General features: G+C 36.8%; 1 protein-coding gene across 5 annotated transcripts in view; it reads left to right on the top strand.

Moving 5' to 3' along the window:
* unm_hu7910 (un-named hu7910) overlaps positions 1-25290 on the top strand; it is a 36784-nt gene extending 11494 nt beyond the window's left edge. For 2 of the 5 annotated variants that reach the window (XM_036596438.1, XM_036596437.1), the window contains 4 exons: positions 1365-1538; positions 3451-3495; positions 5088-5126; positions 7599-12138. In XM_036596438.1, coding sequence (XP_036452331.1) covers positions 1365-1538; positions 3451-3495; positions 5088-5126; positions 7599-9445 — 2105 coding nt within the window. In that variant the 3' untranslated portion in view covers positions 9446-12138. Of the gene's footprint in view, positions 1-1364; positions 1539-3450; positions 3496-5087; positions 5127-7598; positions 12139-13917; positions 13975-14850; positions 14968-15145; positions 15182-15422; positions 15453-15586; positions 15623-15729; positions 15793-15985; positions 16190-16297; positions 16384-16490; positions 16578-18092; positions 18244-18322; positions 18460-18729; positions 18829-20082; positions 20173-20272; positions 20414-21499; positions 21636-21843; positions 21936-22994; positions 23129-24346 lie in introns of those variants that run through there. The other 3 variants (XM_036596440.1, XM_036596442.1, XM_036596439.1) reach the window with 3 other exon arrangements.
* The last annotated feature ends 530 nt before the right edge of the window (positions 25291-25820 follow it).

Here is a 25820-nt window from a genome sequence, read left to right as displayed (position 1 = left end):
ATAGTTAAAAAAAGAGCATTTTCTCACCACATGCCTTTTGTGGTTCACAGCAAAAAACCTTCGTCTTGTAGAACACAGCTAAACATGCAAGGCCCTCTCTGAAAGACTGAGAACATTTTTTTTTTTTGCATCTGTGGTTCACACATACATAGCACATCCTTCAAAAGCGGAAATGGTCTCAGAATTGCCGTCTGGTTGCTCGTCACCAGTGAGACCACGATGACTAAGAACATCCCTAAGGCCTGTGTCTGCAGCAGTTCCCTTTATGTCGACTACACCAAAATATAAGTAACCGTAGCTCTATAAATGATCATATGGTGTTATAACTCAAGAATGTGTTGATAGAGGTGGGCAGTATGGCAAAAAAAAAACAACGATCATGATGCTTCACGAGATTCTCAGGATGCACATGTCCATCATGATATTTCTTTTTTTTTTTTCTTTGAGAAGTTGGAACAGAGAAAAAAGAGCTAGAAGTGCCACATTTTAAAATAATACTATCAAACTAACATTGAGTGAAGGAAAGTAGGCCACTAAGATGATAATGACGTCTGGGGCTGTCCTGCTTACACGATTAAACAAGATTAGTTTATTAATAAAATGAATTCAAATTTACATTCTCAGCAAATCGCTCTTGTAGTAAGAAGCAGAGCCGGACAGATACACCCATTTATATGCACTTTTCATTGTAATATATAATATAAAAGTCTTTTTAAAGGCTTCCTACTTTATTATTTTCTAGAAAGGTGTTTTGGCCCTTCTTAAAATTGTTGGTTGCTTGCTTTTGCTTAAATACTGATTAAGCTGCAGAAACAGCCAGGTTTCCTAGTTTTTCCTAGTTTTTGTGATGTCATGAAACGACGCATTTAGATAAATGCGTCTTTGCAGCTTACAGCAGTTTACCACCACCCATATGCACATTAAAGTTAAAGTTATAAACAGCGTTTCAGCCTGCACTGCTTTTCGAGTGAACAATACAGGACAGCCAGTCAGAAGAGAGCTCATTTGCATATATTGAGCCTAAAGGCACAGTAACAAAAACAGCCTGTTTAATTTTACGGGATAAAGAGAAGGAGAAAAATGGTAGTATGAAAAGGAATTATGACTTAAATCCACACAAATATCATAAGTGGACCTTAAAGCACAAAAAAATGGATATAAGTCCTTTAACAATATAAACAAATTGTTCCATTGAATCTCAACGCAACCTTTGCTAAAAACGTTCAGGGTCCAGAGAGACATTTCTAAACGAAAGTTCAGTGAAAGCTTTTTCCTGTGTATTCTACTTTTCTCTGCTCTGTCACCCTCTCTGCTTTTTTGCTGTCTTTCTCACTTTTTTTTGCACCTTCTTCTGTGCTACATAGGTTTGCCTGGCTGTTGTAAGGGCGGCAGCTCTATGCACAATATGAACACTGATGCTTTAGCAGATGAGCATTCTGATTGGTTAAAAAGCTTCCAGGCTTTTCTCTGTGATGCGCTGGTTCTGTGTGAGGGAGGAGAAGACGGAAAGAGTGTTGTGGAGGAGGAGAGGGCTGCTGGTATGTCATGAAGCTAGAGGACATTAGCCCTGTAACTTGGGCTGCACTTCTGTAAGCCGGAGATGTTTCTGCTTTGAGGCTTTTATCAGTTCTAAGAGGCTCTGAATGCACTCAGCATTTGAAGAGTGTGCAGATGTGTGCTCGTCTTGTGAAGCGTCTTAAAACATAATGAAACAGTTTGCCATGGATTGATGAATGCTGAAGGAACTTCTGTTGCTGTGTGTTTGCATGTGTGTAGCAGTTAGCCTCTTTTTTCAGTGTTTTGATGTTGCTTATTTTTCATTGGCATATCAGTGTTCATCAGAATTAGTTTTTCATGTGAAAATGCATGAAACGTTTCGGATTGTTAAAACAGTCGTCTTCCTTGTATGAGAGTGTGTGTGTGTGAGTGTGTGTGAGAGACAGTAAATTTGCTCGAGTTGCCTTGCTGCAGAATTGGAGGAGCTTTAAAGGGGGATTCCACAGATTTTTCATACTTTCTAAATAATTCAGTCATTGTAAAATGTTATGGGTTTTCTGAGTGGTATGATGTGAACAATTTTATTTATTATCCAAAATGACCAGTGAACCTGCACATTTTCTCAGTTTTTATGTGTGATGTTAATAATGGTAAAACAGTAGTAAATTATAACACCCTGCATGTACCACTCCATCAAGAATAGCCTTTAGGCCTAAACCTTTTCTCAAAACTATAATAAAATAATGTCTGACATCAGACCACATATTTATAACCATTAAATGTAAAATTTTTCTGTAAGAGGGCTTTAATAGTCAATAACATTTCAGATGTCTGGGTCCTATTACCACCACTGTGAACACTCTGACTTGTTAAGTTTCTCTAGAACCGAGCATCTCACATTTAAACATTCTGAATGACTTTGTTTACATCTCAATTATATACGTTTTTGAGAAATCTGTGGAATTCCCCTTTAATGTATGCAGTTGTACATATTTATCGGTGTCTGATTTTATGCAAGGTATGGAGCTAACCAGAGACTATGAGTGAGGTGCAGAACTCCTTATTTGTCCTGTGTTATACTACCGGAGAGTGAGAACTGTAGGCCTCAGCTGTTATAGATGAACACAAGTGTTGTAGTTGTCTAATAGTTATTCATTATGTTAGTTTTCTTTTATTGCCATTAGCATTTACTGCATTTGAATCTGAAGACTCTGTGGATATTCCAAGAAATAAAAGCCCCACTCAAGGTATTTAATTGGAAATGCAGTCTGCATCAGACTGGCATTTTACTTAGTGTAGTTTTAGATCAGGGGTGTCAAACATAACAACCCGTGTGCTGTTATTTTCAACAGATCTATCTACCTAACTGTCTATTGTCTGCCTGTCTATCGAGCTGTCATCTTACTGACAGCAAAAATCCCAAAGCAGTAACGCATCTCATCCACTAGAGGTCACTACTTTACAGCAGCCCTTTTCAAAAGCTGGTGGGAGAAGAATGGTGCAGAACTGTCCTTCATATATTTTCTTATTCTATTTTATTATCTCCTTTACTTGATCTCAGTACTGCCACAAGTTATTGTAATCTGTCCCGGGATGTTTCCCCTTTCTTTCATTAGGTTTATTTGTTTGACACCTCTGTTGTAGATGCCAGCTGCATGTTTTTTTTTCAAGGAGGGAGCGTGTGTGCGCGTACACACGCATAGAGTGTGTGATGTGATAGAATGTGTATAGTTCATCCACTGTAGTGTATTTTATGTGGTTGCCGCATGTTCACCAAGAAGAGTTCACACGTGTTTGAACATTGTTCAAGTAGCTCCCTTTGACTGATCACTGTTTTTGTTTTCTGAAAACGCTGATGCCCACATGTCAGAGTGGGTGGGTGTGTGGGAGGGTACATCCTTGTGTGATTTGTTGTTTACAAATCTAATATGTTTCTTTTCCTTCTGAATTTAGAGGATACTCCTGTGAACACTAAGAAAAAAGGCGCAAGTAAAAAAGGTGCAGATGCATTTCCATGACTGCAGTGACAGTGCTTTCTTGTTGCTGTAATTTGCTTGGCTTTTTGTGGTTATTATATTAAATGTATTGTGAGGCAGGTTCAACGTCCTGAGACTCGCCTGTGTGTGCGCTCATGTTGGCATCTGTAAGGGTCTCCAGTAGCATCACTGCAGCATCATTGTTCCTCTTTGTCAGAATTTGTTTCCTGGCTGTGTGGCTATTTTGAGCCTATATTTGCCTGACTGATAAATTATGCATATTTGTGAGTTTTTTTTTTGTTGTTTGTTTGTTTTTTTTGGAACGAAAACAGCAAGTTCTCCAAGCATGCATGGTAATGGTAGTCATGGTACAGTAACAGCTGGAACTTTGCTTTGGTTGGTGGGTGGTTTTTGAATGGCTTTCCTTGTGTCTGTATAGTTATTTAACTCCTGCCTTGCAGTTTGGAGCTGTTCCACTCAAACAGCATGTCTACAAGAATATAAAGAAAAGCTGTCTAATGTGAAGTAGCCCTGATTAGATTACAATCAAAGTGAGCTGGTCACAACCCTAAAATTACAGCCTTGTCATTTCTGGCAACTGCATTTCTAACATCCATGTTTGCAGAGGTGGGTACTACTTATGTATTGAGTTCCATATTCTCAAGTAAAGGTTTGAAGGATTTCTACTTTCCTCTTTATTTTTAAATGACGATAATTTTACCTCTTTTACTCATATTAGTGAGGAAAGTAATCTACCTTTTTACTCTGTTATACTTTAATCATTAACATTTAGAATCTCTACTGCTTTGCGACAAACCTCTGACATTTGAGGTTGAATACAGGTTTAGACTTTTCTACCCACCTGTGTATAGTTGTTAACGTGCTGTCTTACATTTTACATTACCCTGTGGGTGAACAGGGTTGAAAATTAATTGACTGAGCATTATCTCCAAACATATATATAAGTAATGTCTACCCATTTGTTTTTTAGGTGACTGGCTTCACAGGCAACTGAGTTACCATTATAATATAAAAGTCACCATCATAAGAGAAAAGACCAGTCTAAAATTAGGAAGCATGGCACAATGTCTGTCATCAGGTTTGCATGCTAAATGGTTTAACACAATGTAAATTCCTTGTGGCTAGTAATTGCTGTTCCCTGATCATATTTACGTGCATACTAATCAACAGATGATGTAACACAATTTTGAAAATTGCAGTCACTTATACATAACAGCTACTTATTAACCCTAAAATTACAATACATTTCTCATGCCATATTCACATTATTTTAGAAAGTATAGACCACTTTATTTTCACTTGTATCAAACTTGTGCATACCTTCATTATCTGTTTATTAGGAAAAAATAACTTGCAGAAAAAGAACATATGCCAAATATGTTACATATGTATTGATGTATAGATAAATTTAATTTTACTAGGAACCCCAACCTGTAAAAAAACAAGTGGATAGACTACAGAAATACTACTGAGTCTGTTGGATTAGTCTGTTGTTTTAATCAAAGGTGTAAAATCATGATTTTAAATCTTAATTACACTATTCTATGCATGAAAGTAAGGTCGCTGATGTTATCTGCCCCTCTCACACCACAGCTGAAAATCATAAAGAAGATGCACCTGAAAGGAGTAGAGGTACTTGGCATGAGCTGTACTGATGATTGTGTGTGGAGCTGCATTGTTGATTTAAAAGAATTCAAGATTTCATGTCTGTAATAATCTTAAGGTCATACTAATGCATTTAACATGATATTAGTGATTTATCATGTCATAGCTTTCCATTAAATAACTAAGCAAAAACTCATATTTAATTCATGAAACCATACAAAGTTTTAAAGCTGTGCTCCAAACAGTTTTAAAGTATTAATTATTAAAATATGCCACAGCAGGTTCTGAATCACATACTATATATTGAGTTTAACTGTTTACAGAATGTCTAAACTGAGCTGAAATATTATCTGAGCATAAATACAATTCTAAGAATAATATTTCACTTTAAATCAACTGGTTTCATTTTGATAAATTTCCACAACATGTAAATTTATTGGAGGACATCATTTTTATATCGGACTGCAGAATCTTTCATCTTTTGCAATGTAATCTGTCAGTCAGTTTTATAATAGTATAGTTTATGTAGTATTGCTATATCTCTATATAAAAACCTATTAATTACTATTTTCTGCATGAAATATTTGAAGCTACATAGTGAGTTCAGAAAGGCTTTACAACTGAAAATCCAGTTTGGAGACTCTTTGACCCTACATTTTTCTCAAAATTGACTAATCATATTTCCTTCAAAACTTTTTTTTTATGAATAAGAACATCCAACAAGTATCCTGGCCTTACTGGTCATCGGAACTATTCAGCTGCAAGAAAGACCATGAAATCAGGATCAAGCTATTCACCCAGGTATTAAAAATGTCAGAGACACCAGCAGCAGAAACTGGGAATGAGGATGAAATCAGCTTCAGACAGTATATCCGAGGGCAGTCGTTCTCAAACTGTTCCTCAGGGACCCCCAGACGGACATTTTTGTTCCAACCTAACTCAAAATGCATAGAGATGGAGCAAAAAATGTGGACTGCCTGGGGGTGTCTGTGGACCTGTGTGAGAACCATTGTCCTCGAAAGTTCACCAGCTGTTAGTACGATAGTAAATGGTAGGTGGGATCTGTTCTGGGAACAAAAATTTGATGTCTTTGTACATTTTGTATATCTACATGGCCAAATTTATTTTGATAACCAGCAAGAGAAGTTACTTGTTCGGTGCCTCTGAGTTTCTCAGAGTTTCTACTCATAATCCCCCAAATTCAATAATTAGAAGAATATATGAACTCTCATAAAGGATACAGATCTCTCATAAATATCATTTTTGGAAAACCAGTGTGACTGTTTTACTGTTTCTTTATATTGTACTTTTTTGCCAAATACCTCATGTTTAAACCATGAAGGTAACAGAGTACGTATGTGCATTTTATATGTTAAGATAAGATAAGATAATCCTTTATTAGTCCCACAACAAGGAATGAGACATAACTGTCCTTACTCAGGAAAGAAAAGGTTTACAGAAATTATTTCATTTCTGTTTAGATAACCATCAAAGATGAAAAGATTTATGGTCTGACAAAAAGTACACCCTTAAGTAAATTAACCTGTTGTGGGTGTTTATTAAAATGAAAGTTATTAATGTAAAGGGAAATATAATGTTATTCATAATTAGTTAATATTTCAGCTCAGTTCAGTCATTCTCTAAGCACTTAAAGTCAATATACAATTTATGATGCAATTCAGGAGCTGCTGGGCCAAAGTTCTAACAGTTCATAGATTACAGACTGTTCAGAGAACACTTTTGAGCTCTTGCATGGTTGCATGAGTTTAGTAGAAGTTAATCTTGAAAAAAATTCTTGGAAAATGTTTAATGGAAATCCATGATGTGACCTGTCAGGTCCTAGGTGAGTTGCCTGAATGTGATCTTCTGCTTTTATTTTTTTTCTTCTCATGCACAACCTGTTTTACTTAGGTGTACATCAGGGATGCACGATAAGCGAATTGTGGGCTGATGCTGATATCCAGTAGTTTGCATGTAAACATTTGTTGATTCCGATGTCTATACTTAAACATTTATAAAGTGTAGAAATTGGAACTACATCTACCTGGATTAGCTTTACAGAGAAATAAAGATCTTATTTTTAGAGGGTTATAAGTGCAGTAAGATGAATAAAATGTAGATTTTAATGTGGTACCTCAGCATCACGTGAACATCTGCTTTTTCTAAATACAGTAAATGCATGATATAAACGTTGCATAGTTTTAAAAATTGTCCAAATCTGTCTGATGCTGATATTTTATGCATCTCTAGTGTACATAATATAAAGATCTGTCGGTGACCAACATTGAGTGGCCTCGCACTAACAGAGAATGTTTTGATTAACTTTTAGGCTCCTGGTTTGGTGGTGTAACATGAATGACGGTAACATGCACAGAGGTGACTGTGTCGGTTTTTGAGGAGGCTTTGTGTGAGCACTAACTCCTGTCATAAGCGTGAGCTACGTTTTTGCATGGATAGAGGAAATTAGCTTTTACAAATTGAGCACTTTTCCTCGTCTAGAGCACTCTACCAGAGAAATTGGACAAAAGCTGAAGGTCGCTCTGAAGGAGCAGCTTCGGATGATCCATGAGAAGATTGAGGCTAAAAAGATTGCTAAGCTAGCACTGGCTGAGGTCCGCACCATTCTGGCTCGGGAAGAAGAGGAGAGGCAGGCCATCCTAGCTGCTAAAAAAGTTCAAGTAGAGGCTGAGGCTAAACTGCGTAAAGAAAAGGAGAGAAAAGAACTCGAAGAAAGATTAGCCAGGGAGAAGGAGGCGAGAGTGAAAGCTGAGCAAGAACGACTTGCCAGAGAGAAAGCAGAAAAGGAAAAGGCTGAAAAAGAGAGGGTAGCAAGAGAAAAAGCAGAAAAAGAGAGAGCAGAAAAGGAGAGACTGGCTAAAGAAAAAGCTGAAAAGGAAAAGGCGGAAAGAGAAAGATTGGCTAGAGAGCAAGCAGAGAAGGAAAGAGCCGAAAAGCTAGCAAAAGAAAAAGCAGTGAAGGAGAGAGCAGAAAGAGAAAGGTTAGCTAGAGAGCAGGAAGAAAAGGAGAAAGCTGAAAAGGAAAGACTAGCTAAAGAACAAGCGGAGAAAGAGAGAGCCGAAAAAGAAAGGCTAGCTAAAGAGCAGGCTGAGAGAGAGAGAGCAGAAAAGGAAAGATTAGCCAAAGAAAAGGCAGAGAAAGAGAGAGCGGAAAAAGAAGGACTAGCAAAAGAAAAAGCAGAGAAAGAGAGAGCGGAAAAGGAAAGGCTAGCCAAAGAAAAGGCGGAGAAAGAGAGAGCGGAAAAGGAAAGGCTAGCCAAAGAAAAGGCGGAGAAAGAGAGAGTGGAAAAGGAAAGGCTGGCCAAAGAAAAGGCGGAAAAGGAAAGACTAGCCGAAGAACAGGCGGAAAAGGAAAGGCTAGCCAAAGAACAGGCGGAAAAGGAAAGACTAGCCAAAGAACAGGCGGAAAAGGAAAGGCTAGCCAAAGAAATAGCGGAGAAAGAGAGAGCGGAGAAGGAAAGGCTAGCCAAGGAAAAAGCGGAGAAAGAGAGAGCGGAGAAGGAAAGGCTAGCCAAGGAAAAAGCGGAGAAAGAGAGAGCAGAAAAGGAAAGGCTAGCCAAAGAAAAAGCAGAGAAAGAGAGAGCGGAGAAGGAAAGGCTAGCCAAAGAAAAAGCGGAGAAAGAGAGAGCGGAAAAGGAAAGGCTAGCCAAGGAAAAAGCGGAGAAAGAGAGAGCGGAAAAGGAAAGGCTAGCCAAAGAAAAAGCGGAGAAAGAGAGAGCGGAGAAGGAAAGGCTGGCCAAGGAAAAAGCGGAGAAAGAGAGAGCGGAGAAGGAAAGGCTAGCCAAAGAAAAAGCGGAGAAAGAGAGAGCGGAAAAGGAAAGGCTGGCCAAGGAAAAAGCGGAGAAAGAGAGAGTGGAGAAGGAAAGGCTAGCCAAAGAAAAAGCGGAGAAAGAGAGAGCGGAAAAGGAAAGGCTAGCCAAGGAAAAAGCGGAGAAAGAGAGAGCGGAAAAGGAAAGGCTGGCCAAGGAAAAAGCGGAGAAAGAGAGAGCGGAGAAGGAAAGGCTAGCCAAGGAAAAAGCGGAGAAAGAGAGAGCGGAAAAGGAAAGGCTGGCCAAGGAAAAAGCGGAGAAAGAGAGAGTGGAGAAGGAAAGGCTAGCCAAAGAAAAAGCGGAGAAAGAGAGAGCGGAAAAGGAAAAGCTGGCCAAGGAAAAGGAAAGGCTAGCCAAGGAAAAGGCAGAGAGAGAGAGAGCGGAAAAGGAGAAGGCAGAAAAAGAAGAGAAAGAGAAGACTGAAAGACTGAAAGAGAAGAAGGATGAAAAGAATGGAAAAGAAGAGAAAGTAAATACAAGGGGTCTCCTGAAATCTTCAATCAGGAAAAACAGGAAATGACGGGATTTGGAAAAGCTTGATGAAGGATATTATAAAGCTGTGTAAGGTTTGATATAACCTGTTTAAATTAAAGCAAAAAGGTTTTAAACAGGCCTGGTTTAAACCTACTGAGACGTAAGACACACAGACCAAATTTAGGTGAATTTTCATATGGTAACCTAAAGACATGATAAGATCAACAACATCTTGAAAAATACATCCTGTAAAATACAGTGTGTTTTGTCACAGTTGTGTTCAGGTCTTGGGTGAAGGCTTGAGCTGGTGTCAGCGTTCTCATAGCCTGGTTTGGTTGGAGTACAGTGACCTTGGTAGTAGAGCTTTCAGGGCGGTTGTAAGGTTCTTACCAACTTTTTTGATAATATTAAGCATATATAATATATATTAATAGAGATATCTTTTGGTTTACTGTTGTTATGAAGTGCTTGATGTTTCAGCCTTCAAGAAATCATGTCACTGATGTCCATTGATGTCAATTATGTTAATTATGTTCTTTCAAATTAAGTGATTCATTGATTCATTTTCACACAGCAGAAAGTGATGCCTTTTAAATAATACCCAACTGAGCCTATCAGTAAAAAGGGGTTTAGAAAGGATTTTGAAACAGACACTGTGCAGATGAGACTTTTTAGAATTTAAATGTTCCTTTAAAAGTGAATATTAATGAGAAGTGAAATGTTAGTTAAGTTTATTAGATAGTTGTTTTACTGAATCACTTTTTGTTCTCACAGTGAACCTACTGAGGTGGTTATTTTTTTTTTTTTAATTTTCAACTAAATTTCTTTTGTTTGGTTAAATTATTAAGTGTATTTTCTGAGTTTCTTCTTACATTTTCTGATGTTTGTCTTGATTGAACTAAATGGATATTTTTTGCTGTAATGGACACTTGATGACTAAGACTGCATGTATTATATTTAGTATTTTGTAGTCTAGAATAGGAGCTTACAAGACATGGTTGTAAATGCAAGTTACCAACAGACATTTATTTATGTGATCTCTTGCCATTTCAGGTTATTTTACGAGATTATCGTACTGAAACAGTGTGCTATTATGGTGAAAAATGCACATTTAGCTAAAAATACTGGCATTATTGTTTAAATTTTCAGTCCTTTCCAGTTTATGTATATATATTACAGAGCAAAAGTCAGAGGACAACCTTCATTTAATTAATGTCCATCAAAATGACCATTAAGTACACGTTTATTTTCTAGGAGATATTTTTTCGGATATTATATGCAAGATAATCTACTTTCATCAGGAAAGGAAAAGTTAAAAGAAATAAGTTTAAAAAAAAACAAAAAAAAAAAACAGGAGTTTGTAAAACTGGAGTTCTGGTAGACCATCAGATAAACAGCACTTAAAGCTTTCCTCCCTGAGAGAGAGGAGAAAATCAAGCTCCACTCTTCAGACCTGAAAAAGTCCATCCTTCTGTCCATCCTTGCACTGTGAGAAGACAGTTAACTGCTATGGGTCTGAAAGGATGTGTAGCTGTCAAGAAGTTGTTAGTGAGGAGAGTAAATAGAAAAGAAAATCAAACAAAAAAGCTGCTGGTGTTAAAATTTCAACATCATTGAAGATGTTTGGGTTTACTTGGATTCTAAAAAGCAGAAAATGCAACCAACTTCTAAGACTGAACTTTGAAGGTATGGAAAAATGCAGAATTCCTTAAACAGCTGAAAGCAAGTCTCCTGAAAAGGATGGACACTGTAGGAAAGGCAAAGGGTGAACACGTTCATTATTAGATTACATTAGTTTAGATTCAACTTTGTCATTGTGCAGATACAGGTACAGAGCCAATGAAATCCAGTTAGCATCTAATTAGAACTGCAAAATACAGTATTATTTATATATAAAGTGCAGGAAAGTAACCATGGTGAGCAATGCTGTGGTTAAAATATGTACGATTAAGGATGGTAGAGTGGTAAATAATATAGATATTGCAAGTATAAATATTATATACATATATACAGAGTTTGTGGAGAGAATGCAAATGTAGAAGGTATGTACTGTGAAAGAGGCATATGTAAAATTATTGAAGAATTGATGTTATATTTAGATGTGTAATTTTCTGTTAAATATATGTTTTTTGCTTCTTTGCCAACACTGAGAAATGACTGACTAAAAGGGTGCTCTCTGACTTTTGTACAGTACTCCATATAGTTTTGGTATTTGATAAATTTACCTTAATGTACTATCAAAATTGTGTTTTTTGAGACTGCTGATTTTGAGTCTAATGTTTATGTAAACTATTGTTTGTACCAGGGCCGGGCTGATATGTTGATTGGCTGTTAATGTCCTGCAGATTACAGATGTGCCCTCACATTACAATATTTAAATGATTTAAGAGTTTGTGAGTTTAAGAAATTTGGCAGTTGAGAACTGATATCTGACAATCCACAGTTGACAGCGGACAATCAGATAGCTAAAAGGAGAGTTTAGTTTTAATCATAATAACATGGTACATGTTATTATCGGCTATCAGAAATTTTAGCTTTTTAAAATTGGTATCGGTTACAAAATGTTCTTATTCGTCAGACCTTAGTTTGTATGTGAATTACTTGAAGAAAACTGTAGCCAACATGTTTTCAGAAAACAGAATGTGAGTAGAGTAGTATATTTGGTCAAAAGTGAAGATAATGTAGTTGTTTCTAATAAATGTAATCTTTCCTTATTAAAATATATTTTTAGCAACTTGATAATTGCCCAGACTCTGTGTGTGCAAGTGGGTGTGAGAGTGTGCTAATGATGACACGAATAGTATATGGGCTTTGGGTCAAGCACTGTGAAGAACCCTAGTCAGTCATGCAGCTTTTATCCAGTTTGTATGTGTCTGTGTATCTGTAAGTCTACATGTTTTGTTTCTGTGATTGGCTGGTTGTGAATATCTGATTGACCTAAGCATGCTCTGCCCACAAATGCATTAGTATTAGTATGCTTTAGTAGCAACTGTAGTGATAATATATTGAGAATGTTGGCCCTTATTCATCAAGTTGTATAAAAAAAAAAAAAGTGCAGATTTGACCTTTAATGATGTATGAAGAATTCTGCGTCTGATCCATGAAAATTTTGTGTGACATGGAAACAAGTGGAGATTTGAGCGCACATGATTAATTAACCTCAGTGCATGAAATCAAGCTCTAGTTAACTAACCAAATCCTCATTTGCATATAATTTACATGAAGCCCTAATTCATGCAGATAAGTACTGAATACTTGAATGATTCAAAAATAATTTTAAATAAAAACAAATTGTTTTATATAAAACAGTAGACTACATTAGCTGCAGATAACTGTTAAACCTCTTTAAATATTTTTAAAAACTGCCCATTCACTTGAACTAGACACCTGGGATCTTTTTTGTTTTGTTTTGTTTTTGTGGTGCTGTCCCATAGATCGTTGTTGGGGAGGTAGTGGGAGCACACATTATGTTGCAGTGCATGCTGGGAACTGTAGTGCAGCTCATGGTAAAATGGGCTAATAGTAACAGAAAATTAAAATAATTCTGCAGGCCGAACAGGATTGTGCCATAGGCCTGACTTGGCCCGCGGGCCTTGTGTTTAACACATGGGGTGTAGTGTGATTACTTTCCTAAAAACATTTCAACTCTGTATTATTATGTTGTATGAGATGCATCTGCACTAGCTGTGTTTTGTATTGTATATTTTTGGGCAGTGACAGTAGAATAAAACAAAAGTGCAGAGTAATATGACTTTAAATGGAAAGTGGTGTTTTGTTTATGTCAGTATGCATGTAAAATAAGTACATCCAGTTTTCTACTGGATTGCCATGCGCATAAATGATTAGTATTGCTGTTATTTTCTATTTTTATTCTTATTATTGGGATTATAGATGATATTGATGATAATTGTGGCTAGTTAACTTTAGACTAATTAAATTAGTTAAATTAAACATTTTTTCGGGTTCTTAAATGATAATGCTCAAATTTGGATACACTCCCACCAGACGTGAGTTTGATCATACAGATACACTGAAGATTAAACTTATGAATTTCACTGTTTGGCTTGCGCTCATTTTACGATCAGATTTGACTGTACGCAACTTTAATGAATAAGGGCTACTGAATTTATACTACTGAGCTGTTGTTGTAGCTAACTGAAAAGTAAGTAGATTTGAAATTATGAATGACAAATTTGCTCACATTAGCTTGACTACATAACAAAAAATATATATATCCACTCTCTCTTAACAGTGTGACTGTTCAAAATAAATATAATTTGGGATGAATAACACACTTCTAATCTAGGTGTAGCTGTTTGCTGCAGTTTCTCATTAGGTTTAATTCAATTTTTCCCAACATTCTGTAAAGCTTGTCCAGCCTTGCAGAAGTTACAATGAAAGAGCACATTTGTGAGTGGAGGATGGAGGGGTCATTTTTTCTTTCTTTCTGAGTGAGTGACTGTTATATGAATGATTAGGTAAGGTTTAGTTTCTTATTTCCTTACAAACAACAAACAGGGTTAAAGGAGAAAACTGTCACAGTGGAAACAAGGAAGGCACCTTACACAAGAGCAGGTAAGGCCCCAGCCACAATACAATATATATATAACCTCAGTCAACTGTGGAACTAATTCAGAGGACACAGAAAGCAACCTGGGTTTTAAGTCAGGCTTTCTAATCACACAGTCGTATGCAAAAGTTTGGGCACCCCGGTCAAATTACACGTTTTGTTGATTTTCTGTGTAAAAACAAGTTAACACATCTTCTACATGGAGCACACTTAAATATGGTATTTTTCTGTAGATTGATTTTAGTGCATACATTTTGTTTATTTGCTGAATTGCATATAGTGAAAAACGTAAACTGTGCAAAAGTTCTGGCACATTTTATATTTTCAATTTTTAGCAAATAGTAATTCTGTATTAAAAATATGCAGAACTGTGTTCTCTGTAGAGGATTTGTTAACTTACGTTCACTTAAAAAAATCAACAAAACATGCAATTTGACTAGGGGCGCCAAAACTTTAGCATATGACTGCATATGTTATTTTATATAAACAGTAAATATTTTAAAATGTAGTATGAATACGTATGCTATACATGAATAGGGAAGTGTGCACAAAACTGTGCAGTTTCATGTGTTCCCTGCACCAAAAATCTATCTATCTATCTGTCTATCTATCTATCTACCTGCAAGCCTTGGAAACAAAAAATATATCAACCATTTACTCAATGAAATACAAGAAGCAGAGGTAAGATGACAGATAAGAATTAACTTGAAATTCAGTGCATTTCCATTTTAGCTATGTTACTTTTTCAAAAAGGCATTGTCACAAAGCAACTTTACAGAAGATGTTTCCATGGATTACAGAAGAAGTTCAGACATTTTGAACCTATTAATTATTATTTTGCATCATTAAGAATTCCCTGATTATCCTGTTTCTGGTTTCAGATACTTCAGTCAATCAAAAGACTGAGGAGGTTCTTGCAGGAAAGAGCCAAAGAGAAACTGAAAGTGAAGTGAGAGATGAAGGGCCTGAGTCTGTCCCTGTTACTTCTGTTCATGAAGGCATGTTACCAGTTTAACTTTACCTTCACTCATACATTTGGCAAAATTCTTTAAATTTAATTATCAAAGATTACTCATTGAAATGGTTTTCCTTATTTCCCTTATTTTTTGCCTTCATCAACTTTATTATAATTAAAAACAAAGGTCACAATAATACATTTCTGCTGTGTATTTACAGACAAGCCTGCCAGAGCATCAGATTTTCACTCTTTTGGTCAGTAATTATTAGCTTTTTACACTTCCCTTGTTTAAGCAATTAATTTCAGAGCTGCTTCTATTGATTAGCCCAAAATATTTACATAGTGCTATATTATCAGTTATGATATTATCCAACATAAATAGTGGTAAAATGTAAGTGCTAGCTGTCATAGTATTAAATATGTAGTGAGATCAGCAAAATCTGCCTTTAAAATGTCCTCTCTCCAACTATTACACTTTCCATTTTCTGTTCGTAGACTCATATGAAAACATTGACAGCACTGGAGGCAAGTTTTCTTTGACTTTTTTTGTAGAACAAGCCTTTTTGTTAATTGTACCTTTTTATAAAATTAATTGATGTTTAAATCAAAAATCAACAAAAAAAATCTGTATTAATGTTATATTTGCTTTGTGTGTTCAGAGTTAGTTGTAGAGGCCTTATCTGAGAAAACTCTAGGTAATGTTGGATTTTATTGATAGACTAGTTTTTCCAAGGTTAAATGCTTATGCCAACACCAGTGACATGTCATGCTTGCAAACTTTGTGTTCTTGCTTTTTTTCTAGAACTGTCTGCTACAGAAAGATACCAAGGGGAAGAGTCAATCCCAGTACAACTTGAAGAAATTAGTATGTACACTTGTGCACACCCTTTTGGGCTTCCTTTAATTGTTAAGTTACTCATAGGGCATTTTCTCATGTTTTAACCTTTAATTTGTGCTTTAGAGTTAGTTTAGATGATCTGCCAAGGTGTACACTGGTGCTCAATTAGTTTTAAAAAAGTGTTAATTCATTCTTGCATTACAAACCTCTTATTCTTAAGATTCTAAAGCAGAAGTTACACCTGAAAGTAAAGCTCCACCAGAGGAGAAACCAGAGCCTGAACCTACAGCAGAGTCTGTACCTCTAACTCAGACTGCTCCAGAGACTACATCTCAAACATCTGCACCTCAAGATTCCTCAGAGCCAACACCAGAGTCTTCACCTGGGCATGAATCTACTCCAGAGGTTACCACAGAAACAGAGGGTGGGTTCAAAGTGCTCCAGTGCTGTTCAAAAGTCTAGTAGCAGCTTTTACCAGTCTGACTCTCTAGGTTAACTGAATTCTTTGTATTTGTGTGTTGACTTTCCACAGCCAAGAAGAAAAAGCCAAAATTCTTCAATAAATTTGACAAAACAATCAAAGCTGAAATCAACGCAGCTGAGAAACTACGGAAGAAGGTTGGCACTGTGCCTGTTTTTTTGTTAGTTAACCAGGGCATTATAATTACCTTCATGTGGGAAATGTACTTTAACATACTTTAATTGTATTTGGCTTGATTCTTTAGGGGAAAGTTGAGGAAGCCTTGCGTGCTTTTGAAGCACTTGTCCAAAAATATCCTCAAAGTCCCAGGAGCCGATATGGAAAAGCTCAGGTAACAGATTTTGAAGGAAATATGCACAATAGCTCACTTACCTTTAACAGTCTCAGTTATTACCCACAATAACAAACCCACAGTGTAAAGCACTATTATTAGTGGTCCAAGCACTGAAAGTGCTGAATTCCTATTGCTTTTGCTCAGATTTGTATAAATTATTTTTCTTTTCTTAAAACCAAGTGTGCAGACCAAACTGTAAGGCCTACAGACATGAAAATTGGTCACAGAAGATGAGCTGGATTGGCCTGAAGGGGGCGCTACAGCATAGTATTTTATGTTTTTGCCCACTTCCTACACTATGAGGCTTACAGACATAATTCTAGGTGCTGCTGATTTGTTGGCTCATATAAAACCAAAATACTTCAAAAAACCCATATTGGTGGGTGCTATGAAAGCAGAGTAGCAATCTAATCAAGTATTTTTTGTTCATTTCACTTGAGGACATGAAATTGGATGGAGATAATACAATTTAGTGAGGCTGATGACTTTATTTGTGAGCAATTACAAGCGTTTTCATAAAATGTATTATATTTCTCATTGTATATCTCTGTCTGCGAAAAGGCCCCAGTCAGATGTATTAGACCCCATTGAGATGATACATGCCGGGACCTTGAAGATGGCCGCTTGTGGCTTTATTTATATCATTATTTTTCAATAAAACAAGTGGAGCTCGTTGAAACAAGCAAAGAAAATCTATTAAAAGTGCAGAATCCAAGTACTGAATAGTATGTAGACAAGGAGATATTACATTATGATTTAAATTTGTTATTGCTTGACAACAAAACTTAATAAAAAAAAAAATTAATAAAACAAAGGCTCAAACCTGTCAGTACTACGAGTGTAGCGATTCACAAAAATCATAACTTATTTCGATACAATATAGTTGTCTCGATTCACTTCATTTTTCGATAGGGCATACATAAGGCAGATTTTCAGGCAGTTCATAGATTAATATATTAATGTATTCATTTTCAGTTTGTTAGAGCATACAGTATTATAACAGCACAGTATTTTATAATGATGGACAAGGAATGAGCTATGTGGTACGTTAGCTCTGAGTTCTGAGTAAAGAGGAAGCTCTATTTTCAGAGGAGTGAGAGTCTGCCCTCATTGTGGGCTTGCTAGGTTAATTATTATGCTTTATACAATAAAATCAGTATTATTAACTGAGCATGTTAATGTTTTGTTCTATACATGTATATATTGAATTGAAAGACTTGCATTAAACGGTATTATATATGATTTTTACACTCCTAGTCAATACAGTATGTAAATAGAAATTATTGCATAACTCACTACATTATTACGTTATTACGTTATTACATATATTATTACACAATTATTTTTAAATAACATAGCAACAAAAAAATAACTCTGAATCTAACTTTCAAGGGTTAAAGAAACAAAGTAAACATTTGTAGATGTATTAACCACAGATAAGCTGAAAATGTATTTATGATAATGTACTGGGGGAGTGCTTGTATTTGTTAACATTAATTTGTTTGTGTGCAGGCTGAAGATGATATGGCTGAGAAACTGAGAAGTAATGAGATGCTACTGAAGGCAGTAAACACTTACAAAGAAGCAGCAGATCTCCCAGATGCCCCTGCAGATCTCATCAAAGCTACGTTAAAGAGACGTGCAGACAGACAACAGTTCTTAGGTACACACATGAACCCAAACACACTCACACATCTTCATATGCTCGTCTTCAGGGTCCACACTAACTGATCTTTCCACAGGTCGTACAAGGGGCTCTTTAGCTACTTTGGAGAAGCTAGTGCAGATTTTCCCAGAGGACATCACTCTGAAGAATGATCTTGGAGTGGCTCATCTACTGATCGGGGATAACATTGGTGCTAAACAAATCTATGAGGAGGTGAGATGTCCCAGAGAAGATAACTTAAAGCGACGCCACCAAGTAGTGTAGATCATTAACAGTAGACTACACTTGCCAAACAACATAACGGTCAAAGATTATTCCATACGTAATAGTATGAAAACAGTTTAGTTTAATATAACATCTTTTTTAATAAAACTCTGCTGGTTAATCTAGTCAGATTGAGAGAAGCTAACATAAAACAAGGATTGAGTTGCTATTGAGATGAAAAAAGTGACTGACTTTTCCCTTTGTTGTTTCCCTCTATAGATTTTGGCTGTGGCACCAAATGATGGATTTGCCAAAGTGCATTATGGATTCATCCTTAAATCAGAAAATAAGATTGCAGAAAGCATACCTTACCTCAGGGTGAGACCTACAGATAATTTATAAACAGTGAGAAACAAAAAATTGGGACAATGGGGTGAAATAGCTTATTTTTGTTATATATTCATAAACGTTGGGCATGACACTATAACACAGTATAAACCATATTAAATAAATTTGTTGTGTTTACTCCTCCAATTTCAGCTCAGTATTGGGACACATCAATTTAAAACAAAATGAAACCCTATAAATTCCAAACCCTTTACATTCAATAACTGCCTCAAGTCTGTGACCCAGTAATGACTTCACTTGGAAGGTTCTGCCAGGTCTTTATGGCAGCCTCTCTCAGTTGGTGCTTGTTTTTGTTGTGTTCTGACATCAGTTTCCTTGCTAAATTGGGTTTAAATCAGGAGGCTGGCTTGGCCAGTCTATAACTGTCCATATTTCCTTTCTGATGAACTTCTAGGTTGAGTATGCAGGAGCACACGTTATTCCACTTGTTTAATCAGTTGGTCTCAGTTTTCAACAATTGCTTAACTATATGATGTGAGCTATTACATTGTTGTAATAAAAATCTGCAGCCATGTCGGCTCTTTGTGGATAAGATTGGTGGCCCTTGAATTACAGCATCAGCAAAGACTAGTGAGCCAGTTCCTTAATGACACTGCCTCCACCATGCTTCACAGATGAAAAGGTGCACTTAAGATCATGTGCAGTCCCTGTCTTTCTTTACACTTTTCACTTCCAATCACTTTGATAAAGATTAATCTTTACCTCATTTGTCCATAACACTTTGCTCCAGAACTCCTTTCTAATTCGAGGCTGGCCTTTCTGTTCTTGGTGATGAAAGGCCAGTGGTGTACAACACAGTGCAGCTTCTGTGGTGCTTGATGTCCTGTGTAAATATGAATACTGACACTTTAACCTGTGCAGACTTTAGATTGTCTTTTTTTTTTTTTCTTTGAATGTTATTTTTTGGATTTTGCTTAACATCTAACAGTGTTTCCGTCATCAGCTGCTGTGGCCTTCTGGGATGGCCTGATCATTGCAAATTGCTTACACCTGCAGTAGTTTCCTTTTTCAGAATATTCCGTACTGTTGTTTTTGGAATGCCCAGTCATTCTGCAGTGGTTTTATATTGGTATTTGCTTAAATCTCATGCTCAAAACTCTCATGCAGCTTTTCTACCATTGTTCTCTACCTGCCATCTCATTTTTGGTTTGTGCTTTTACATCAAAACGAGACCCCTAATGTGAACCCTAATGTGGATCTGAATTTGTTTGCGTTTGTGTTTAGGAGGGTTTGCGGTCGGGGGAGCCAGGCACTGATGATGGGAGATTTTATTTTCACCTTGGAGATGCCCTGCAGAGAATGGGTGACGCCAATGTAAGTTGTAACAGAAATAGAAAGAAGCTTAATCCAGATCTTATAGATGATTCGTACAGATTAAAGGTAATGAGGTGTATGTGCTTGTATGTGTGGGCAGGAGGCTTATGAATGGTACGAGACTGGTTACCAGCATGGTCATTTTGCATCGGTGTGGCAGCGATCACTTTATAATGTACCAGGACTGCGTGCTCAACCGTGGTGGACGGCCAAGGAAACTGGATACACTGACCTTGTTCGGGTACTGAATGTGGATAATCATGCATAATTAGGCCTATGATTTTCTAAATTTCTCACCATTCTTTGGAGTGAAACAAGCATGTGGTAAATTAGTAACATGGTTAGCAAGAGAATGTGTTCATTATATAGTACTGTATGAAGAGGTTCATTTAAAAAAGAAAATAATCAAAAAAAAACCCACAAGGTATGACTCCCCCTATCATTCAGTGTTGGGGGCGGGGTGGTTGAGGGCTTCCTCCTCTCAGACATCTTACAGCAGAGAGCTGAGACATTACTTGGATTCAAACTCATGCACTCTTGATGATTAAGCAGTAAGACAGTTGCGCCACTCAGGAACCACAGAGTTGCTTAGATTTTGGTGAATTAACGCAGAGCAGTGTGACCTGCGTTTCAGTAGTTCCTCATGCTCAGACAGAGAGCACTGTCTGTGCTTAGATAGAAAAAACAGTTACTTGTGTTATTACTGGCTTACTGCATGATGATCAGAAGATCATGGGTTCGAATCCCAGTAACACCTCAGCCCTCTGCAGTCAGGAGTCTGAGAGGAGGAGGAAGCCCTCACCCCCACAGGCAGGGGGCCCTGATTAATGGGCAGAGTTGTAGCCTGAAGCTGGGAGCTGCCAGTGGATAAATTATGGGGAGAAACTGAGAGAAAATCCAACAAAAAAGGTATTTTAGCTTATAAAGCAACCATTTTATAGACCTAACTGCATTGTTAAAAATGTAGGAAGTGTATTGGAAGTGTATGTCACCCAAAGTGACAAACTATTGTATTGTACATTATTTTAATAATGATGTTATATTATTTTTTATAAACTTTTGTTATTTTTACTATTATTATCATTATATCAGTTGATATCATCTCCTTCACATCATTTTCACTGGGGAAAGTTTTTACTTCCTTCCATCATAAAGTTATAGTTTTTTGGTGGCTGCTGTTTTACTGCTAGCATGCATTTTTGAATGTTGGCTAAATTCCTCCAAAGGTTTCTTTCCAATAATATCACATTCATTTACGTAGAATATTTCTTTTAGACGCATTCATTATGTGTTTGTTCCGTTAATGCATATCTATGGTTGTTTGTAGATGCTGGAGCGGAACTGGATGACCATTAGAGATGAAGCACTAGCAGTGCTGGACACTAGTAGTGGACTGTTCTTGCCAGAGGATGAAAATCTTAGAGAGACAGGAAACTGGGGCCAGTTCACACTCTGGCAACAGGGTAATACACATGCAGACCAACCATATGTCATCTCAGTAACCTAGATACACACATATTCAAAATAGTAAGCCCTCATGAAAACATAACATGCATCCACATACTTCCCAACTGTCTGTCACTTTAGATTGACTTAGTAATGTTAACCACAATCTCACACAATATCCTCATGTAAACAAAAGTGCATTTCAAAACCACTTCTCTTCTGCAGGCCGGAAGGTTGGTACTTCCTGTCAAAGTGTTCCTAAAACCTGTGCTTTTCTGGAACGTTACCCAGAAGCCACCAGTTGCAAGAGAGGCCAGGTAAAGCTCCTTTATATAGCCCAGCTCCAAGAACCACTTAAACCGGGCCCTGTTGAAGATTTATGTTAAATTCCCCAAAGCACTGTGGCTCAAATGAGAAATTAAGCCTATGATTTGAAGAGCACTCACATCATGGAAGTAGAAATAACAGTAATGGTTGTTTTTTCAGAAGTGATTTGGACTGACGAAATTAAATAAAGATATCTATTTATATAGTAAATAAGTCATTGTTTCAACTGAACAAGTATGTTTATTGAGACTGAAATACAAAAACATTTCCTTGTAAATGTATTTTGTTCAACTCTCTTGGTTTATTTAATTGAGATATGTGACAAAATTTGAGTTATGAGATGTGTGTGTGTTCCAGACAAGTGCAGTTGTCATGGGGGGAGGAATGTAAAATTAAATGAAAAAGTAATTTAAAGTGCTAAATGTGCTTAAATTTGTTAGAACATCTGATAAATAGTGTATGTTCAGTAATACATATACACTTTATCGCCTTATTGCAGTAAATGTTTTTCAGGCAGGAATAATGAAGTGGGGAATGTTCATGCAGACTGCTGCGTGATGATGAACCAGTATTTACATATGAAAAACAGCTGAGACATTAAGGCACACAACATTTAAAATAAGACATAAAAACCAGAAGCCGCACAAACTACACTATTTTATTGATACACAGAATTTTGAGCTGATATTTTTATGTACATATCTGTTGATGCTGATTGCTGATGCATAAACATTTATAAAATGTAGAAATTGGGACTAAATCCACCTGGATTGGCATTACAGACAAGTATAGCATTTATGCAATAAAATGCAGACAGGCATTGTAGCCCAGCGTTGCCTAAATGCAAATATCAGTTTGAAGTATCGTTCAACTCTAAACATCTGTTAGATACCAATATGATTGCACATCATCATACCTACTTCATTTGTTTAGAGGTCTTGTGCAGATTATAGTTTAAAAAGGATACTTTGGTAAGCTGTTTGCATTGTTTAAACTTTAGTTCCCTGCATTCTGTCATTTTGTTCTTTCTGCCTGTTTTTCTCCTTCAGATCAAATTTTCAGTGATGCAGCCTGGCACACACGTATGGCCTCACACTGGTCCCACTAACTGCCGCCTGCGCATGCATCTGGGCCTTGTCATTCCCCGTACTGGCTGCAGAATCCGCTGCACCAACCAAACCCGGTCAGTTAATCGCAAACAAGCACACGGACCAGTTGGGCAAAAAGGAGGAAATCTAAAAACAGTAGCTTTAGTAGCAGTGACAGTATACAGTACACATAAGCACATTGTTTAAAACCAGTTGTCTTTCATAATAACTGTATTTTTACATATATCATTAGAATTTATGCAAATAAACATAAATACAGTAAAAAAAATGTAAAAATTACAAGAAATATTTTTTACAAAAAAGTAGCTCATTTAATATTTTTTTTCTACACCCACAGCCATCACATGGGTTTGTTAAATTCACCAGCACACACAGCAGTCATTTACCACAATGAAGCATTGGTTACCCAAACCAGGCACTGGATGATAACTAAATAATACTGGGCTTCCTCAAGGAGAAGTTAGGAAAGGATTAAACAAACACATTGACATACATATCCCTACTTATTGCATTGATATAATTTGTGGTTATTGTAATATGAGTGTTTTTGTGAGCAAATAAATGCTTACTGACCAAATACCTAGATTTGAAATATAAAAGCTTTTCTCAGGTGCCAAAAACTTTTGCGCAGTACTGTAAAACCAATCCCGGTTCTCTGACTTGCTGAGCCACTTTGAGAGCTGTTGTAAAATAATCAATATTTACACACATATGACTGCACATCAACTGAATTCTATATTAATGCACTAGTTTTTAAAAAACATTGTGCTCTTTATAGAATGATCTTTGATCATAATGCTGGGCGTCAACCGTAGCCTACTGTTAGTGAGCTGCACTGCTTGGCAGAAGAATTGTTTAGTGTGGGTATTAATAATAAATGATTTATTGAACATTGGTGTATTTATCCTGTGATGGACTGGCGACAGGGTGTTTCCTGCCTTCTGCCCAATGACTGCTGGGATAGGCTCCAGCACCACCCTGCAACCCAGATGGATAAGCAGCTTAGATAATATGCGTGTGTGTATTTTATTATATTGTATTTTGTTGTTGTTTTTTTATAGCACATGGCTGTGTGCTATAGTCATTTTAACACAGTTGAAAGGTTGCTTGGCATAACGAAGCAAAAAGCCTTTGATTTATAGCTTTAGTAAATGCACTTAAGAATATTGGTATAATGATCTAAACAAGTCCAGATGTGCATTAGTTAAATGGTGTTCACTATGCTCGTTTTGTATTTGCAGCAGTTAAATAACTGTTTTCAGTGAAATCTCTGTGTTCCTTGTGTGTTGCAGGGAGTGGGAAGAGGGGAAGGTGTTGATATTTGATGACTCGTTCGAGCATGAGGTCTGGCAGGACGCGGACAGCTACAGGCTCATCTTTATCGTGGACGTCTGGCATCCAGAACTCAGCCAATCGCAGAGACATGCGCTCTCACCCATATGAAGGTCTTGGCAAATCCCAAAAGTTTTGCTCAGAGCTTTCAGCCTATCTGAGTGACTTCTTTTTAGGCTTTTGGCCAGTCACAGGACTCTTCTGACCTCTAGCTGATGTCTGGTACTGAACAAAAGGCAACATGAATGTACGCAGCTTTTTAAAATAATTATGGGTAATTTAAACGTGATTTATGAAGAACATAAAGAATGGACATTTGAGTCAGGAAGAAGAAAATGTGGATAGATTACTTGAGTTCTGTCAGGTTGACGCCAGTTTTGATCTGAAATTACCTGGATACGTAAAAGAGGCTATAATGCGATGGTTTAACATTCTGCAAATTATTTTGGGATCAGATTTAGGATTGAGAGGAAAAGTATAGGCATGAACAGGTAGCTGTAACAGTTATGAGAATGACATTACAGAAGATGACCAACCATTAAGGAGAACTGTGACCTCCAAAGCTGCAAACACTGCGTATTACTGTATTAAAGTATTTTAGCTATAAGAAATATGCCACTTAAGAGGTCAAAAGCAGCATTTTATGATGATATGGAAATGATGTGATTTAACATTGCACTACATGCCTCAGTTGTGTGTGTGTGTGTGTGTGTGTGTGTGTGTGCACATGCGTGTATGCGAGGGAGTCAAAGTTACTGAGGTGCCATTCATCTATAAACTTTTGTCATTTATAAACTGTGCCTTACACACAATTGCCAGGCCTTGAAAGATATCCACTACACATGCAATGTAAACCCAAAACAAGCATTATTTTTGTTAAATAAAAGAGAATTATAATTCACAAGTTTGATTTTTGTCGTCCTGAAGTCTGCAGAAAACAGGATGTGCAGGCTCACTGAAATTCAGTGGGGTGAATCAAACTCACAGTGGCTGAAAGAAAGGTGCGTTGCTGTTTCTTCAAGGTGGAAAATTTATTCAATGTTGTACTCTTTTAGGTGTACCACTCATGTTTGACCACCAGTAGTTTTGAAGAGCTACAAGAAAATTAACTGCTGTTTGAAACAGAGGTGGGCAATATTACTATATTTCATCGTTATCATGATAATTTTTGTTGATGTAAAAAAACAATATGATTTCCTGAGCATATCACAGACCTCATCCTTACTTAAAGATCACTGACCTATAGCATGTTGCACTACAAAGAAAGCATCATTAGTCCTGTTGAATTGGTTTTAGTGCAGCATGGTATGTGAAATTCTGAATAAATTTTATTTTTTGAAAGCGTTTTATCTTATGTGGCACTACTAATGCATTGTATGTGTGTGTCAAAATGTTGTGAAACATATTCATGAAAAAAGGTTATATTTTTCCCAT

This window comes from Colossoma macropomum, unplaced genomic scaffold, assembly GCF_904425465.1.
Source record: "Colossoma macropomum unplaced genomic scaffold, Colossoma_macropomum, whole genome shotgun sequence".
Taxonomy (NCBI): domain Eukaryota; kingdom Metazoa; phylum Chordata; class Actinopteri; order Characiformes; family Serrasalmidae; genus Colossoma; species Colossoma macropomum.
This window is presented reverse-complemented; position numbering and strand designations above follow the sequence as displayed.